The sequence below is a fragment of the Danio rerio genome, chromosome 15, assembly GCF_049306965.1.
Source record: "Danio rerio strain Tuebingen ecotype United States chromosome 15, GRCz12tu, whole genome shotgun sequence".
In the NCBI taxonomy this organism is placed as follows: Eukaryota; Metazoa; Chordata; class Actinopteri; order Cypriniformes; family Danionidae; genus Danio; species Danio rerio.
Window position 1 is genome coordinate 18,628,421 of NC_133190.1, and position 19,419 is coordinate 18,647,839.

Sequence of the window (19,419 nt, forward strand, 5' to 3'; positions counted from 1 at the left end):
CTGTTCCTGTTTTATTATTAAAAATTTGCAAAATATAATTTTTTTTTACAAGATAGGCTATAAATTGTTAAGCTTTACATGATTATTATTCATTAATTTTTTTTCAGCGTAGTCCCTTTATTATTCTGGATGAACCGCCAACTTATCCAGCCCATTTTTACGTAGCAGATGTCCTTCCAGCCGCAACCCATCTCTGGGAAACATCCAAACACACTCAATCATACTCATACACTACGGACAATTTTTAGCCTACCCAATTCACCTGTATCGCATGTCTTTGGACTGTGGGGGAGACCGGAGCACCCGGAAACCCACGCAAATGCAGGGAGAATATGCAAACTCCACATAGAAACGCCAACTGACCCAGCCGAGGCTCGAACCAGCGACCTTCTTGCTGTGAGGTGACAGCACTACCTACTGCGTCACTATGATTATTATTATTATCATTATTATTATTATTATTTATTATTATTATGTTTTAATTGTTCAATATTCAAATGGGCAAATCCTGACTGAGAAAGTTGAATGTGCTGATATTTGTTTTCTGCTAAGTTTGCTATTTGCCTAATAATATGATAATAGGCTACAGTTTTTAATTAAAAACTACAGATTAGATTTTTTTCAAATATGTCATATAATAAATTTGTATTTTAAAAATCTGTATTTTTTTCTTCTTATTTCTTTATTCTAAATCTTAAGGGAATATATTTAGTACAACAAAAAGTGTGTTTATGATCAGTGTTGGGGGTAACGTTATAAATGAAAACACTTTTTCACAGAAGATGAGTTAGTGTACTGTTCTAGTAACTAAATAACTCAGGATATGGGTTAATTTTGAGTCGACCAGTATGTTAGTACTGAAAACACAAACACCTAAGGCCGTACTCACACTAGGTACAGTTGCCTCGAACCGGGCCAAAGCACGCTTGTCCCCCCTCCCGTCTCCCCCGACGGCCCGCGCTCACACCATATCAGGCCTCGGCACGCTTACGTCATCGCTGCTGCGCTGTTCAGAAGCGCTCTCTATGGCAAGCCTTTTTAGCATTTAAATCTTTGTTCTGACTCCATAAATATATTTAGAGATATCTCTAATTATATTTTGACTAGTCATAATTATAATTCGACTAGTCAGAATAACAATTAGAGATATCTGCAATTACAATTGTACTAGTACGAAATCAGATTGGAGATATCTGCAAATATATTATGACTAGTCATATTCCTCCATTGAAAAATATTTGCAGATATCTCTAAAGGAGTTTTGACAAGTCACAATTGTAATTAGAGATATCTCTAACTGAGTTTTTACTAGTCATACATGTCTTTAATGCGTAATATTTAGAGATATTTACAAATATATTTGAAGATATCTCTAATTAATTTACTAATAGTCGAATTACAGTTGTAGATATCTTGAATTGGAGTTTTGACGAGTCAAAACTCATTTAGAGATATCTGCAAATATTTTTCAATGGAAGTCAATGGAGGAATATGATAGTCATAATATATTTGCAGATATCTCCAATCTGATTTCGTACTAGTACAATTGTAATTGCAGATATCTCTAATTGTCATTCTGACAAGTCAATTTATAATAATGACTTGTCAAAATATGTAATTATATCTGTAAATATATTTATGGATAGTCAGAACAAGGTTTAAATGTTAAAACGGCTTGCCATACGCTCTCACTCAGTAGCACAGTGGAGAGTTCTCTAGTTATATCCTTTCAGTCGTTTGATATGCAGTGACATGCCGTCAAATATTTCGCCAAACAGTCCTTAGGGATGCGGGGACACGCAGTCAGATATTTTACCGAACAGATCCGCCACTTTTGGCGCTCATAAACAATCAAAGCTCTCGTGCTGCAGGAATGAGGAGGTCTGAAGGCGCGCAGCTGGCGTGCTGTGAGGAGTTTGCGTCTTTAATAAACTACGGCAGTTTGCGTTCACTGAACAGTAAGAATGATTAATAAATCCATATCAAACAGTCCCTTAAAAGTCACGTCTCGCTTTCGGTTTCGGGCTTTGGCGCGTTTCGCACTCGCACACAAGCGTACCGCGCCAAAGCCCAAGTGTACCGCGCTCAGGCACACCTCTTCCAACCGGGCCAGGGCCGGCCAAGTAAACCGTGCTTGAGCCCGATTCAGCGCACTCACACTTCTCAAACGATCCGGGAAACGGGCCTGGGCACGGTACGGATGGTATAGTGTGAGTAGGCCCTAATTCGACCGTTTCACTTAGAAGATCAGGTTAAAATCAAACGATTTATTTGAGAATCCCCTGTCATCACTACAGACAGTCAGAAACAGAAACAATGGCAGATCAGAGACTTGCATTTTTGCAATAGATTCTTGTTATTTAGAACTCATCCGATCAAAGAAGCGATTGTCATTAAGTGTAGAGTAAGTAAAACTCTTGACAACTGCAAGAAACAAGACATCAAAAAACAAAACTGGATGCAAAGCACTACACCTGCACCCCAGCTCCAGCTAAACAGCAAATGATTACATCAGTTCACGTTCTTCGGGTAAAACAATTCATTCGACTAAACTAAAAAAAAAGCTTTTATTGTTGAGCAGATGCAGCCACTGTCCACTGTAGAAGCCACTACATTTTGTTGTGAGATTTTTTCTCTTTAGGGAAACGATTTACACAATTGTTAAGGCCACGTGAAACAATTTATTCAATGCATAAAGCTTAAAGATTTATTTTGATTTGGGGAAATTTATCGTCTTACTGTTCATTTTGTTATTAAACATTTGAACGTCTTAAAATCTTTTATTTCATGCTAATACTGTTAGGCTCTACTGCAGTCTTCATCTCAATAGACTGTGAATTTACTTCACTAATGACACAAAACATTTAAAAGTAGCAAACACATTACTTTACATGCTTTTATTAATCTGTATACAGCATGTATAGCTCTGGGCTCAGAAAGCTCTCAAAATATAATCTTATCCTATATTTTATCTGATTAGGTACATAGGAGGTTGTTAAATGTAGAGCTTCTCTGTATAAAAAGGTGAAAAACACCTCTAAATTCTGAAAGAGGTCAAACCTCAGCCAGGTAAGGAGAAGTAACGTAAAAGTAACCCAAAAGTAATATAACGCATTACTTTACATAAAAAGTATCTAAGTAATGCAACTAGTTATTTTTTTGGGAGAGTAACTCAATATTGTAATGCACTACTTTCAAAAGTAGCGTTCCCCAACACTGGGTATGATTGAATTGAATTTTGGCTGATCTTAGACAAGCTGTACAAAAATACAAGTATCCCATACACTTTAAAATAAAACTGTTGAGGATAAAAACACAGTAAAGCTCTGGGCTTGTTTCCATTGTTGTCCTCACCAATAAAAAAAACAAAGTATGGCTGCAAAATATATTTAATGCATAAAACAAACAGTACCTCCACATTTTAAAACAAAAACTAAATTATTCACAAATACAATTATTCATTCATTCGTTCATTTTCTTTTCAGCTTAGTCCCTAACCAGGGGTCGCCACAGTGGAACGAACCACCAACTTATTCAGCACATGTTTTACCCAGCGGATGGCCTTCCAGTTGTAACCCTATTCACAATACAATAACAAATAAAATAAAACATCATCATCCAGCATGCAAACTAATTATCCTCATCAAACAACCATATTCAATCTCTTTTTGTCTTTTATTTCCTTGATCTCAAAAAAAATCTCAACATGTTGTACTTTCTGAATACTGTTGCCTCACCATTTGAAAATAGTTCACCACATTATTAAATGTTTTCCTTATCATTCACAGTAAAAAAAAAGCTCTTTTACCAACAGTTAATCTGCCTAATTCTTTAAAAATCTCTTTGTGCAAATGTGCTCTTGGATGAATTTGTAAAATGATTCGTACTAATTTATTTTGTGCCTTTCGCTATTTTTCCGTCATACTCTGTGAGCAGCTTCTATACCAAAATGAGGTAGCATAATCAAAATAGGGTGAATCAAAGCTCCTACATTCAACAGATCAGCTTGCCTTGATGACCATCCGAAAAGCTAATCCAGCTAAAGATATAGTGCTTTAAATTTGACTAAATGCAGTATTTAAACCTCATAAATAAATATAAATAAAGTAAATAACGGCAGAGAGGTCCACTTTTTGAGAAAAATAACCACCTCATTCACCAGGCTGGCTACAGGCCTGCCACTGTCCATTTCCTGTTGTACACAGCAGGAAAAGTAGATCACATGAGTTTTAACCCTTAATCACTTCCTTTTCCACATTCCAGATGCATTCCAGTGTCCAATCAAAACCCACGTCGGATTAAACCAACAGACAATGCCTGACACAACCAAACATGACACATAACACCCCCCCCCCCCCCCCCCCCAAAAAATTCCTTGCATTTGAGGATTTGTGCTCAATGCTTCCATGTAAAAGATTGCGGACAGATAAAGATCAGTGAGAGCCGTCCATCAGCACAAGCAAATACAGTGAGAAATGGATTCTGTCAGTGTAACCCTTCCAGGTTTCCAGATATGAAAAGATTACATCTCTCAGGCTGTCTGCCGCTCTATAGCGAGCCATGCATCTTCTTTTGTGGAGCAGCTAACCTTGTGTAAACTCTTCTCCAACCCTGGCGGGCCTTTCTCTCTCTCTCTCTCTCTCTCTCTCTCTCTCTCTCTCTCTCTCTCTCTCTCTCTCTCTCTCTCTCTCTCTCTCTCTCTCTCTCTCTCTCTCTCTCTCTCTCTCTCTCTCTCTCTCTCTCTCTCTCTCTCTCTCTCTCTCTCTCTCTCTCTCTCTCTCACACACACACACACACACACATACACACACACACACACTTTTCTTTTCTGAGCTTTCTGCATGGAAACAAAAGGGTCAGTCTGTGGCTGTTTCCAGCTGCTAGCGTGATAAGGGCTAGTGTGTGTTTACCAAACTGCACCGGCGCTACGACGCTGAGTTTATTCAACCTATTGTGGTGCTCGTATCATTCCATAAGCATTAGCCATCTGCTCATGCAAGCCGAGATAAGGCCGTCTGATTGGCCGGCTCACTACGAAGGGGCTGTTCTGATTGGCTATTATCTGACGGGAGCTCTGATCTGGACCCAAGAGCGTTCAGACATTAGGCTGAAATAATCGCATGGCTGGAAGTAAATAAAAGGCGTCGGTGTAAGAATGTGTTTTCTGTTGGCTGTTGCGTCACTGATTAGAGTTGTTTGATGTTAAATGCAAATTATCGGCTGCTGGCAGGATTTGAGGTATGATGCAGATTAGAATAAGGACATTATTTACTTGGACGTAGGTTTTAGGGAAATATTGGTGGGAAAATATTTATAGATATTCATTCATTTTCCTTCGGCTTAGTCCCTTTATTCATCAGGGGTCGCCACATATGTCAACTTATCCAGTATATGCTTTACACAGCAGATGCCCTTCTAGCTGCAACCCAGTACTGGGAAACCTCCATTCACACACGTACACCATGGCCAATTTAGTTTATATAATTCACCTTTACCGCATGTCTTTGGACTGTGGGGGAAACCGAAGCACCCCTGAGGAAACCCAAGCAAACACAGAGAGAACATGCAAACTCCACACAGAAATGCCAGCTGGGACTCAAACCAGCGACCTTCATGCTGTGTGGCGACAGCGCTAACCACTAAGCCATCGTGTTGTCCCATTTATAGGTATAAACATAATAAAGAATAAAATAAATCCACTACATTGTTGTAATAAACAATTGTGTGTATCAAAAACAAAACAAAAATAAACAGATTTAATATAAATTAAGTAAAATATTATATAAAAATGCAAAATGTAAAAATAAAACAAAAAATGCTAAATAAAATAAGTTATTTTTTATAATAAATACAACAATTAGGGATGTCCAGATCTGATCAAAGGGGAGGCACTAAATCCCACCTTCTCTACATTTTACTAGTGGTGGGCCGTTATGAGATTCTTGGCTGATAAAAAAAATATCATTGTTGATCTAGTCTCAAAGTTGAGTTGGGAGCTGGGTCTGTTCTACACAAGCTATGATGACTTTCGCCTTATTATATTTAAGTGCGGATGTATACCTGACCGGTGAGCCGTCTGACAAAAAAGCACCCTTCTGAATCAAATCAGCAGGAGGCCCTTCTGGATCTTTCACTTACTTCGAGCACACTACTGAGCTTACATGGACATCTGTAATCTAATTATTTGCCTTAATAGGCAATAACATAATTAGGGTGTTTATGTGAAGTGCTTTCATGTAAGAGTTTCTTGTAATTTTGGTTGACTTTAACTGCAGTTCGGCAGTTTCACATTCATTCATGCCTTAATTCCATTTCTGTTTAGTTCAGTTATGACTTTAGTCAGATTAAGGTAATCAAAAATCACAGTTTGGAGCTTATGTAGGCCCACAGTTTAAAATTCATGTTTAACTGAATAAACAGTTAGTAAACACATGTCATTTTATCAAACATAATTTTTTCATCACTAATTATCATAGTAAAACTTGTTTCTCAAGCAGTTTGTAATGTATTTTGGAAGCAGGCAGGCCCAGATTAAGAATTTAGAGGCCCCTGGACACAATGTCTTGTAGGCCCCCCTACCTGGCCGCACCCCTAGTTGAATAAAAAAAATGTATTAATATAATATTTTTTAAATAAAATTAATCTATAATGTATTGCCTGCATTTTGAAAATAAAGATAAGTTATATCTTTGTAGACTAGAAATATATGTACTGTATATCATTTACGCATTTAAAGCACTTAGAAAAAAAAAATACTAATACAACTAGTGAAAATGAATGGATTTTAATATACTTGTTCAAGTTCACAGAAGCAGTTGTATTATATATATAATACTGCTTCTGTGAACTTGAACAAGATCTGTTCATTAGACGTTGGATTCAAACCGGGTTCATGATCGATCACGTCAAAACATGTTGCCATGCGCTTTACGAACTACGGTACTCACACTGCTGTTTGCCGCTCTCTTTAGTTATGTTGTCTCTGTCAATCAAACAGTGATGGGCGTGAATTGCTTAACTAGCTCATTCCAACAAGGTGCGCTATTTGCACTTAGTCTAAATAGACACTGCCAAATCTCCACCAACACCCCCCAAGTGCGCACTGGTTCAATGCCCATTGGTCAATTCGGCCCTGGAAACAGGAGATGAACCCCTGGTCCAATGCTCCACCTGGCTTGAGAAACTCGTTCTCAAAGACTTATTTTAGTCATTATTTGGGTAGCACACATGTCCTGAATGCCTTCGGCAGAATTCAAATAACTTTTTAAACTAGATTAATTCCAAGATTACAGTGAGATTAATCTAGATTAAAAAAAATATCTATGCCCACCTATACATTTTACATCACGTCAAATACTGAATAAAAAAATGCACATTTCAAAGCACTTCACAGGACCTTTACAATATACTGAAACACATGTTGAACCCCATGTGATTTGGTTCGCTTGTGAAAGAATTCCGTAGACTTTCTTCAAAACAGTTGCTCAATGTAACATGAAGTGTTATGGCTCAGGATAAAAGGGTGTTTTCGACCTCTGCACACACACTTACTGTCTGTAGATTGAGATCCTGCAGCTGGTCTTACACTTTCACAGGCTACAGAGGTTCTGCTTCTCATTTTCCCTTATTTCTTCACTCACAACAATCTGATCTGATTTGACAGCCCTGGCCTGTACATTATAAGTTAATCCTTGATACTGACTTGCAGTTGATTTCTGGAGTACGTTAAACGTGTTCAAAATGTTATGCAAAAAAGTGTGCTTGATTAAGAGAAATTTCCTGTCTTCGATACAAGTTAAATTACCTATGACATCAGTGATTTACTGTTGATTGTTGAGCAAGGATCTAAGTTAAACTCGCTGTGTTTAAGTATTGCCACAAGATTTAAAAGTCTTAAAGCGTACTCACACTATGCTATCCGAACCGTGCCTAGGCCCGTTTCCCAGATTGTTTGAGAAGTGTGAGTGTGCTGAATCGGCCTCAGGCGCGGTTCACTTGGCCGGCCCTGGCCCGGTTGAAACAGGTGTGCCAGACCGCTGTTCATTTGGGCTTTGGTGCAGTACGCTTGTAGTGTGAGTGCAAAGCGTGCCTGAGCCCGAAACTGAAGACGAGACGTGACTTTTAAGGGACTGTTTGATATTGATTAATTAATCATTCCTACTGTTCAATGAATGCAAACTGTTGTAGATTATTAAAGACACAAACCCCTCACTGTACGAGACAGTTGCATCTTCAGTAAACCTCCTAATTTCTTAAGCGCAAGCACTTTATGATTGCTCATGAGCGTCAAAAGCGGCTGATCTGTTCAGCGAAATATTTGACTGCGTGTCACTGCATGTCAAACGCCTAAAACAATAAAACTAAAGAAATCTCCACTGTGCTGAGCGAGAGCGCTTGTTACTGAACAGCGCAGCTTTGATGACGTAAGCATGCTCAGGCCCGAATGTAATGTAAGTGCAGGTCATTGGGGGAGACGGGGGATAAGCGTGCTTCGGCCCGGTTCAAGGCAACTGTACATGGTATGAGTATGCCCTTGAGTGTGAGATTAGTATGATAAAATAGCATGCTGTCAATGTCTGTTTAATGTCATGACCTGCAAATTGTATAATATTATGTATTAACAATAAGAAATAGAAAATTAAACTGCTAAGAAATCAAACACAAAACAAATAAAAAAAAAAAAAAAAAAACTGAAACAACACTTAAAAAATAACACTTGCTGCTTGTTCAAACTACTTGTTGTTGAAACAACAATTCTTGAGTTTTTTTGGGGACAACTTATTTGTTTTATGTTCAATCCACTAAAATTAGTAAAACAACAAGTTAACTTAATTCCTTCATGTTGTTCATGCAATAAACATACAAAGAAAACAGTAAAACAAAAGAAAATAACTCTGCAAACAAAAATATAACAAGCCTTTTACACAGACTTCACTATTCAAAAACAAAGCTCCAATTATTTTTTAGATTTTGCAAGGTTTGTTGTTATATAATGGGTTTGTCTGCCTGTTCTTTGTTTTTCTAGATCTGCAAAAACTATAATTAAAAAAATTAAAGAAAAAATATTATAACAAGCCAAAACAAAGGAAGGACAGCATGGTGGCGCAGTGGGTAGCAGAATCGCCTCACAGCAAGAAGGTCGCTGGTTCGAGTTCTGGCTGGGTCAGTTGGTGTTTCTGTGTGGAGTTTGCATGTTCTCCTTGTGTTTGCGTGGGTTTCCTCTGGTGCTCCGGTTTCCCCCACAAGTCCAAAGACATGTGGTTTAGGTGGATTGGGTAAGCTAAATTGTCCGTAGTGTATGTGTGTGGATAAGTTGGCAGTTCATTCCGCTGTGGCGACCCCTGATTAGTAAAGGGACTAGGCCGAAAAGAAAATTTCGAAGAAGACAAAACAAGTGAAATAAAAACGAAAAGACGTAAATGCATGACTACGCAAAAAATACAAGGTAAAAAATACAAGTGTGAAGAAAAATTTAAATAGGACAAATAAAGATAAAAAAATAAAAAATAAATATCAAGCAACAAAAAAATCTGTAAAACAAGACAAAAGTCAAACTGATTCAAAACATCCATCACACAGATAAAACAAAACAGATAAAAGTTAAAAGAAAAGAAAAGAAAAGAAAAATGAAACAAGTTAAATAAACAATAAAAAGCACAAAGCAACCTCCACAAAACAAAACAAAAAACAAAACAACAAAATAAATCAAAAACAAAACAACAAAACAAAAACAACAACAAAACAAAAACACAACAAAACAAACCAATATACAGCACAACAAAACAAAAAACAAAACAAAAACAACAAAACACAACACAACAAAACACAACAAAACACAACATAACAAACAACAAAACAAAAAACAAAACAAAAACAACAAAACAAAAAACAGATTAAAACAAAACAAAAACAACAACAAAAACAACAAAACACAACAAAACAAAACAACAACAAAAAACTAAAGTACAGTTTAACAACTAAGGAAAATACAGCAAGCAAAAAATGCAAAACAAAATGAGACAACAACAATAAAACAACAATAAAAAAAAACATCAACTTTCAAAACAAACAAACAAACAAACAAAAAACATATAAGCAAATTAAATTAGCAGTTAAATGCATATGACACAGATAAACACATACAGCTAAAGAATGTGTGTTGTATGCCTGAAACTCAAACCATGGCATAGCAAAAATGCCATCCTGAGGATTTGGGTGCGACACACTCACGAACACACATACACATGTACACACATGTGTACACACACACACGTACACACACACGCGCACACACACACACACACACACACACACACACACACACACGCGTACACACACACGCACACGCGCACGCACACACACACACGCACGCACGCACGCACGCACGCACGCACACACACACACACACACACACACACACACACACACACACACACACGCGTACACACACGTACACACACACACGTACATACACATTTACACACACACACACACACACCAAAATTCTGAACGGTGGTGAGAAAATTGAAGTGAGAAAGGGAGCAGGAAAAGAAAGGGGCGGCTAATAATCTATTAATTACGGCTGCCGTCGCTCTCAACATGACTTCCTCAAAGGTCATGAAGAGAAAACAGCAGATAAGAGTTATGAAAATGTTGGCTTTCCTCCCACTTGGCACGCGGCCTTGAAAGACGAAGAGGTGATCAGGGAGATGAAAAAAAGTGAGGGAGGGAGAGAAGAGAGAGGAGAAGGGCACAGCTGTTTTGGCACTCTCTGGGGTTCAGGATTGTGCTACATGTGCTTGCCATTCAACTGCAGCTCTTTTTATTTACTGCGGTACATGTCGGTGATTGCAGGCCGCCCTCCCGCAGGATTGTTTTACACAAATATACAGAAACAGATGTCACATCACACTTGTGTGTGAAAGCGAGCAAATGATCAGATTGTCCTTTTATTATTTATGGTGTTGCAATTTGTCTTGCTTGCGTTTTTGTTTAGTTTTTATTTTGGTGTTATTTGCCGAGTTTTTCTCTGTTTTGTTCAGTTTGTGATTTTGTTGTTGTTTTTGTTTGTATTGTTTTCTGTTTAGTTTTGGATTTGACTTGTGTTTGTTTAGTTGTATTTTCCTTCGCTTGTATTATTGTTTAGTTTTTATTTTGTCGTTGTGTTTCTTATTTGTTTTTGTCTTCTTTTGCGTTGCTTCCAACGTTTTGGCTTGGCTTGTTTGTTTGCAGAGTTCTTTTCTATTGTTTTACTGTTTTGTTCAATTTGCGGTTTTGTTTAATCAAGTCTTGTTTTGTAGTTTATTTGTTTTCTTTGTTTTGTTATTATTGTTTTCAGTTTTGTTTTTAATTTGTATTTTATCTTCCTTGTGTTTCTGTTTGTTTTTATTTTATCATTGTGCTTATTTGTTTTTGTCTTCTTTTTGCATTGCTTTCAGTGATTTGGTTTGTAATATTTTTGTTGCATTAAGTCTTGTTTTGCCGCATATTTGCTTGTTTTGTTTGTATTGTTATAATTTTAGTTTTGATTTGTCTTGTGTTTGTTTTGACTTTTTTGTTGTATTTTACCTTGCTTGAATTTTTGTTTAGTTTTTTTTTGTCATTGTGTTTCTTATTTGTTTTTGTCTTCTTTTTGCGTTGCTTCCTGTGTTTGTCATATTTTTGTTTGCAGATTTCTTTTCTTTTGTTTAACTGTTTTGTTCAGTTTGTATTTTTATTGTTGTTTCATTAAGTGTTGTTTTGTAGTTTATTTATTTTTTTGTTTTGTTTTGTTTGTATTGTTTTTTATTTTATTTTTTGATTTGCCTTGTGTTTGTTTTGTTGTATTTCACCTCGCTTGCATTTTTCTTTAGTTTTTTATTGCATCATTGTGTTTGTTTCTTATTTGTTTTTTCCAGTGATTTGGCTTGGTATAATGTTGTTTGCTGACTTCTTTTTTTTTTTTACCATTTTGTTCAGTTTGTGTTTTTATTATTGTTTCATCTAGCCTTGTGTTGCCTGTTTTGCTGTATATTTGCTTTCTTTGTATTGTTTTTAGTTTAGTTTTTGTCTTGTGTTTGTTTTGTTTATTTTGTTGTTTTGTCTTTTTTTCCTTTGAAGTTAAATTGACTGCTGTAGTAATTTTGTTTCAGTAAAGAGGTACCATTAACCAGCATTCTTCAAAATATCTTCTTTTATATTCAACAGAAGAAAGAAACTCGTGAAGGTTTAAAACCGCATGAGGAAGAGTAAATGAGGTCACTTAAATATTTGTGTGTTCTATCCCCTTTATTGGAACAGTTCATCCAAAAGTAAAAAGAGCAATCTGGCATTATTTATTCATTTTCATGTTGCTGCAAACCCGTATGACCTTTTCTTTTTCAAAAGGTTGAGTTTTGAATAATGTTCTGTTTGCTCTTGCATTTTTGCATGAAAATAAATGGGCACCAGAGCTTTTAAGTTTTAAAAATCTAAACCACTTGAAAATACTTATTGTGGTTCAATACCTTAAAAGAGTGATATGAATAGACATCAAATTTGATATAAAGTATGTTCAAAATATATTCTACGTACAGGGAAGCAGATTAGGTATGTACCTATGTACATTTTCCTGTGATATAATGAACAGTTATACAGAACAGAAAGAAAAATGTTTCATGTGGCTTAATGCATCAAGAAAGTGAAGCAGAAAGACTAGGTTCAGTACACAGATTGTGAAAGGGATAGTTCATGCAAAAATGAAAATGTCCTCATCGTTTACTCTCACTCAAGTGGTTTACTCTCACTCAAAGAGTTTCTGCTGTTGAACACAACTGTAGATATTTTGAAGAATGAAGAAACCAGGAACCACTGACATCCATAAGAACAAAAATACTAAAGAAGTCAATGGCTGTTTGTTCCCCACATTCTTCAAAATATCTACTTTAATGTTCAATAGAAAATATTAACTTAAAGAGGTTTAGTGCAGGTGAATAAGTGGAGGATGAGATTTTAATGACTAAATGTCCATTGTTAAATTGTAGAATAGATTTTAGACTTTAGAAAGGCTTTTAAGCGCTTTATTTTTGTTCCTGTAAGATGTTTATTTTATTTTTTCAATTGTCACTCTCCCTTTATTGTATTGTATGTTTTACTGTGTTTTTTTTTCTGATGGAAAGTGTCCTGACTGAAGGGCACTATAGAAAAAAAATCTTTCCAACAGTTTTTCTATAGGAGAAAAACTACTAACAAAGTGCACCGCATTTATATTCTAGGTTCATCTGTTTGCCTGTGACTACAATACATCTAAAATAAAAACTACTAATTTTGGCTTTCATTTATTACGAATTAAACCACATGAAGCATTTTTTCGAATAAGTTCTCTAAACTCTACAAATATGAGGGGGTTTCTAGCCTAGTACTTTATGCTGCACAGTCATTAATCTTGATTTACCCAAACAATTAGCTTGTGTGCTGCTGTTTCTGGCTAAGTTTGAGTGAGCTGTGTCTCTGGGACCAATCCATGACACTTTTGAATCTTTTTACAGTTTATGGTTCCCTGCCATCTTATGAACTAGCACAGGTAGGACATTTTTCTAAATTTATTGTTTGGAGGTCACAAAAACAGACAAGCATTAGCACAACATCTGAGTAAGTAAACAAAGGCTGAATATAACATTGTAAAGTAGTTAGTTGTACTAAAGTTTTATAGGGATAGTTCACCCAAAACTTTACTCACATTTCAGGTTTTTTTTTAAGTTGAACACAAAAGGAGATATTTTGAAGAAAGATGGAAACCTGTAACCATTGACTTCCATAGTAGAAAAAACAAAACTATGAAAGTCAATGGTTCTGGTTTTCAGCTCTCTTAAAAACACTTGTGTTCAACAAAAGACAAAACTCAAACAGTTTTGGAACAAGGTGAGTAAATGATGACAGAATGTTCAGTTTTGGTTGAACATTGCCTTTACTTGTTCGACTACGCATATGGGAGAGAAGAGATAATGAACGTACCTCTCCAGCTACAAAAAAGAGCAGTGGCGTCTCCTCCTCCTTGGCTTTGTATTTAGCCATGATCTTTTCTGCGATTGGCTGGATGAGCTCTTTGGCCGGATCCAGCTCTCCTTCCTCCTCAGCATCTAAAAGACGTTTTGACAAGATGAGACGATGAGGGCAGTTAAAGTGAGGTGATGGGTCAACAGGGTGAACATCATCTCCTCACCTACGAACAGCACCAGGCAGGGTCCTTCATGAAGCTGCACAGCATTGGACTCGCTAAGCTCCAGTACAGGCCGCGGGTGCCATGGGAAGAGCCCACAGTCGGGGTCATTGAGAATCTCCACCCGTCCCTGCCGCGTGATCATGTGGCCCTCTGTGTCCAGCAAAATCAGTGTAGGGATACCTGGAGACAATATAAGGAAAAAAAACTGCGTACAACTTTATTTCCTACAAACTTATTTAAAGAGATAGTTCACTCAAAAATGAAAATTCTTTTGTCATTTACTCACCCTCAGTTTATTCAACCCTTAAGAGATTCTTTCTTTTGTTGAACACATTAGATCATAATTTGAAGTATGTTGGTAATCAAACAGTTAATTTTGCCCATAAATTCAATAGTTTTTCCCCCCTATGGAAGTCAATGGTTACTCTCAACTATCTTGTTAACAACGTTGTTTGAAATCTCTTCTTTTGTGTTCGACAGAAGGAAGAAATGTATTTTGGTTTGAAATAAGGTGAGAATTAAACTTTTAATAATTACTTTTAATGTAAATAATGCTAGATTTAAAACAACATTTTATTCATATTAATTGGTTGTGGTCTCAACCACCCCTTACCTACTTACTTACTTTCAGGACCATTTACAGTGCATTCAGAAAGTTTTCATAGCATTTTACTATTTCCACATTTGTTTTTTTGTTACAGCCTTATTCCAAAATGAATTAAATTCATTTATTTCCTCAAAATTCTGCACACAATACGCCATAATGACAATGTGTAAAAAGGATTTATTAAAATTGTTGCAAATTTATTATAAATAAAAAACCTGAAAAATCACATGTACATAAATATTCACAGCCTTTGCCGTGAAGCTCTGAATTGAGCTCAGGTACATTCTGTTTCCACTGATCATTCTTGAGATGTTTCAACAGCTTCATTGGAGTTTACCTGTGGTAAATTCAGCTGATTGGACATGATTTGAAAAGTCATACGAAAGATCGCAATGGATTCACAAAAACTCAGTGAATGGTCTTGAGTGGCCCAGCCAGAGCCCAGACCAAAATCCTATTGAACATCGAGTTTTCTCAAACATGGAGAGATCTGAAAATGGCTGTACACCGTCTCTTCCCATCCAGCCTCATAGAGCTTGAGACGTACTGCAAAGAGGAATGGGCAAAAATTTCCAAAGACAGGTGTGCCAAGCTTGTGGCATCATATTCAAAAAGACTTGAGGCTGTAATTGCTGCCAAAGGTGCATCAACAAAGTGTTGAGTAAAGGCTGTGAATACCTATTTGCTGTGAGGAAACCGTTCTGCTTGTCTCTGACGCTGAACAAACACACACAACAGCATAAGATCTCTTTCGCGCTTTTAAAAAACATGAATGATTCAAATGTGCATCAATGCTTCCCATTCTGCAAAAGTTACATTACAGTACATTATTTTAGTCATTTTCATGTGAAACTGAGCTTTGCAGAGCAACGTATGTGCACAACTGGAAAGGGTGTGGTACATGATGCAATAATCGTTTAACTCGATTAATGTTTTCTCATAATCGCTAGAAGCCGAAATTTTTTTTTTGATTATTTGCACAGCGCTAGTAGAAGCGTCCATACTCTAATTGCTGCTATTGCATATAATGCATTGCGCGTTGGACGCGAGTTTGATTAGAACTACAAACGCGAGTGAAAAGTGTAAACAAACTACAAACATGGCGGATGCGCGAGACCAACGGTCAAGTAGAGAGGCTTTGGTAAAGATGTTTTTATGACTGTTAATTAATATCTATCCAACTGGAACATGTTTACACTGCGTTTCCATGTTATATTTAATATTTAACAACAATTTGAAGTTATATTAAGATATGTTTGGACATTAACCTCTAAATGCATAATTACCCAAAGACCTGAGCAGATTTCTCAGCATAAAAAGGACTCGCAAATGGCAGATTATTCTGCTGCAAAAAAAAAGTACATACTTTTAGGGCCTAGTTTTACTATGCGAATTGGGACGCAGCATAACTGTCAAAACACCTCTCAAAATGCTTTTTCGGATGAGAAAAACAGTAAAAAAATTTACTAAATAAAAATAAAAAATGACAATGCGATGTGTCAATACAATTGACACAACGCGAGATCGAATTAAATTTTTAACGTGTGAAAATTCCGAATGAAAATTTAACATTCAGTGTTCAATAACATTAACTGTCATCCCAGTTCTTGCTAATGTAATTGTTTTTAAAACAGAAATAAAGATAATAATCATGTAATTGAACTGACTTTACACTGATCATTTGCTTTCTCTGGGTCAAACACTGATTTGAATAGAAAGCAATGATCGCACTTGTCAAAAGTTTTAAGAAACATTCTAGGAATTTAAAGTCATTTTGGAACAGGTGTTTAGGATTGGACGGAAGATACCCTGATTGTGTTTGAATCCATATCACATCTTTTAGAGATTAATTTTTCAACTCTGGTCTGTGAGTTGGAAAGCAGTGCTGAACAGTGGCTTTAAGAGTGACTAAAGGTGCTTCAGACTGCCTGTGGTCACACAGATCTCTCTTACAGATAGAGATCAGCCTGCAGTTTTACTGGCCTTATCAGACTCACACAGCGTCTTCAGGCTGGAGGTGGAGGACGGGGGAGTTAGTATCAACTCTTCCAACCTGAATTCCACAGATTCCAGACCGGACAGGCCACCAGCCAGATCTTTCCTTCTCAGTGCGTCCACTCCCACAGGAGAAGAGAAGAAAGCCAAATCAAAGAGTTCTCAGATGGTGAAAGGAGCCCTATGATACCTGCTCCATACCTTTTATTGGCATTTTACACATTTTTAAACTATTTTACATATTTTGTAACCCTTAAACCTAATTAAAGCTAATTAGGACTACATTTAGAGCTAATTGTTATTGCTAATTATGTCTACATTCATCCGGATGAATTAGAGTTTTGCCTACACTTCTGTTTTTAATTATTTCCTAAAAAGTTGTTCATCCCCAATGAAACAACTGAAAACGCTTTCGTCCCTGTGAAAGCACATGCTTTGAGACAGAAGACGTAAAATCTGTATCATTTACGCATGGAATTTGCTTACTTTACAGCTCTTTGAAATGTCACATCAGTTGAGGAAAATGGAGAGCATCCAAAACAACAGCTGTATAATGTCGTTCCCCATTTTACCTGAATTGGTCACATGACTAAAAACTGTTTTCACAGTCCAAACTGCGACTTGAAAATAAAATGTTCAAATGCATCCACATTGAAAAGTGTTTTCAAAAATATGTTTTCTTTGCCTAAAAATGCCAATTGAGTGTGGATGGAAGGTAAAACAAAGAGAAAAATATTTGAACTATTCAGATGCAAAACCCTCTAAATCCATCAGACCTCTTTTCTTGTAAATGAGCATTTTCTATCAGGCTTCTCTGATTAGGTTCAGAAGTTTCATTTAAAAGATAATGAAAAGGTTATCAGCTAGTAAATAAAAACTTTTTTTAATGTCACATTAGACCTTTTTTTTTTGGTTTTTAACCAGGTCTAATTAATTTTGTGTCAAAACCAGCTAAATCCACTTCTGCCTTTTTTTTTTTTTTTCAAAATCCACCTATTGGGACAAGACTGTAATTTGCTAAAAAAAAAAAAAAACTAAATATGCAATTAGAAATAATTTTACCAAGCACAAAACACATTACACAAGCCACCTGAAATTAAAAATACAGAAATCTGTCAAGTAAGTGCCGGTTCATTGTGGTAACCTCTGATTAGACAGAAAGAAAATCAATAAATGAAATCTGTCATGTAAGTGCAATAATCAATAACATTAAAAGTGACATTGATTAAATCTTAACAATCTGTTGGCATTTCTGATATTTGGGATTTAGATTTAATGTACGTAGAACCATGTAAACATTGCAACCATTTTAAACTAAGCTTGTTAGATTCAAATAATGTAGTGTGAAAACGTTGCGAAACATCAATATTTGTGCATAGTCCATAAATTTAAAATGCTTATCAGGCGTATAAGTAATATGACATTTTACACGTATTTATCTTTTAAAAAATAGCTTTCATTAGCAAATAAAAAAGGTAGACCTACTGTGCAAAAAGGGGATGTCTCTCAGACACTTTTAGACACTTTATGAAGTCATTCATTCATTCTCAGCATACTTAAGGTCTTGGTCTCTTTTTAGTGTCTTGTTTATCCTCATAGTGTCCACGTGGGATAAAAGAACAGCACCTTAACTTTGTCTTTCCTGAAACGGAGTTGCAGTTTAATGCATAGTAAATTGGACTCATTTAAAGTAGCATTGCAGCACAAAAAATGATTATGAATGCATACTACACTTCCGACTGTACATTGTGTTTTCTTTTTCTTATAATGCACAGAGTTTTGAGCCGGTAAGGGACGTTTTCATCTACCATTCAGTAACCGTCGGACAGGCTCATCCAGTTCATTAAACTTTATCTTTTAAAATCTAAAGAATCGGAAGCGGAATAAAACAGTCTCCTTCCCCACATATTAAATACTGGCGTATTCAGTTACACTGAAAACATATGATTCGATTCACGCCTTCTGATTGGTTCTCGGGATATAACGGGTTTTGTTTTCAAAGGCAAGTGACATTTAGCAGCTTTTGCAAACAAACTGTTATTTTCTGAAAGGGCTGATGCTGCGATTTAGATGATTTGATTATCTCATTTTTGGAAGTGGTGTTTAGTGGCTTTTGCATCTGAACATTTCATTTGGATTTTCGCATTAATGTGGACATAGCCTAAGGGTGAGAGATTTAAATAAAATTAGATTTTTCTCTAAAAGCAAACTAAACTAAACAAAACATTAAAAAAATTAATCAAAACACACAGAAATAGTGTAAGGATGAACACAGGACAAGGCATTTTAAGTACTTAAAATGTCTGGTGATGGTGCTGTAAATATATAGCTAATTTATTGTAACTTAAAGCTAATTATGTAAATCGATTAGTTGAAATTTAATACTCAGTTTTAATAATAATACTTTTTGAAATGTTAGAATATAATTTATGGCTTTTATAAAATAGATTTTATTTAAGTATTGTATCCTACTGACTTTCAATAAACAGTCAAAATTAGCAAATACATTCTTTACAATATCTACTCATGCTGTTACCTAGTCATTACCTATTATCATCGCGCCAGCTGCAGACAAGGTACGCCAACAAAGTTCCTAGGAAATAATCAAAAGTCTTCCTTTTTTTGAGTGAGACGCTAA

The 19,419-nt window shown here is 36.1% G+C and overlaps 1 protein-coding gene and 1 long non-coding RNA gene across 2 annotated transcripts in view; one reads left to right on the forward strand and one right to left on the reverse strand.

The window, feature by feature from the left end:
* Positions 1-19,419, reverse strand: part of nxn (nucleoredoxin) — a 129,983-nt gene that overhangs the window by 3,102 nt on the left and 107,462 nt on the right. The window contains 2 exon segments of the mRNA NM_001020595.1: positions 13,972-14,096; positions 14,180-14,359. Of these exon segments, the coding sequence (NP_001018431.1) occupies positions 13,972-14,096; positions 14,180-14,359 (305 nt within the window).
* LOC141377806 (uncharacterized) lies at positions 4,761-11,626 on the forward strand. The gene is made up of 2 exons (XR_012390724.1): positions 4,761-5,362; positions 9,355-11,626. It is a non-coding gene; the product is annotated as an uncharacterized lncRNA (long non-coding RNA).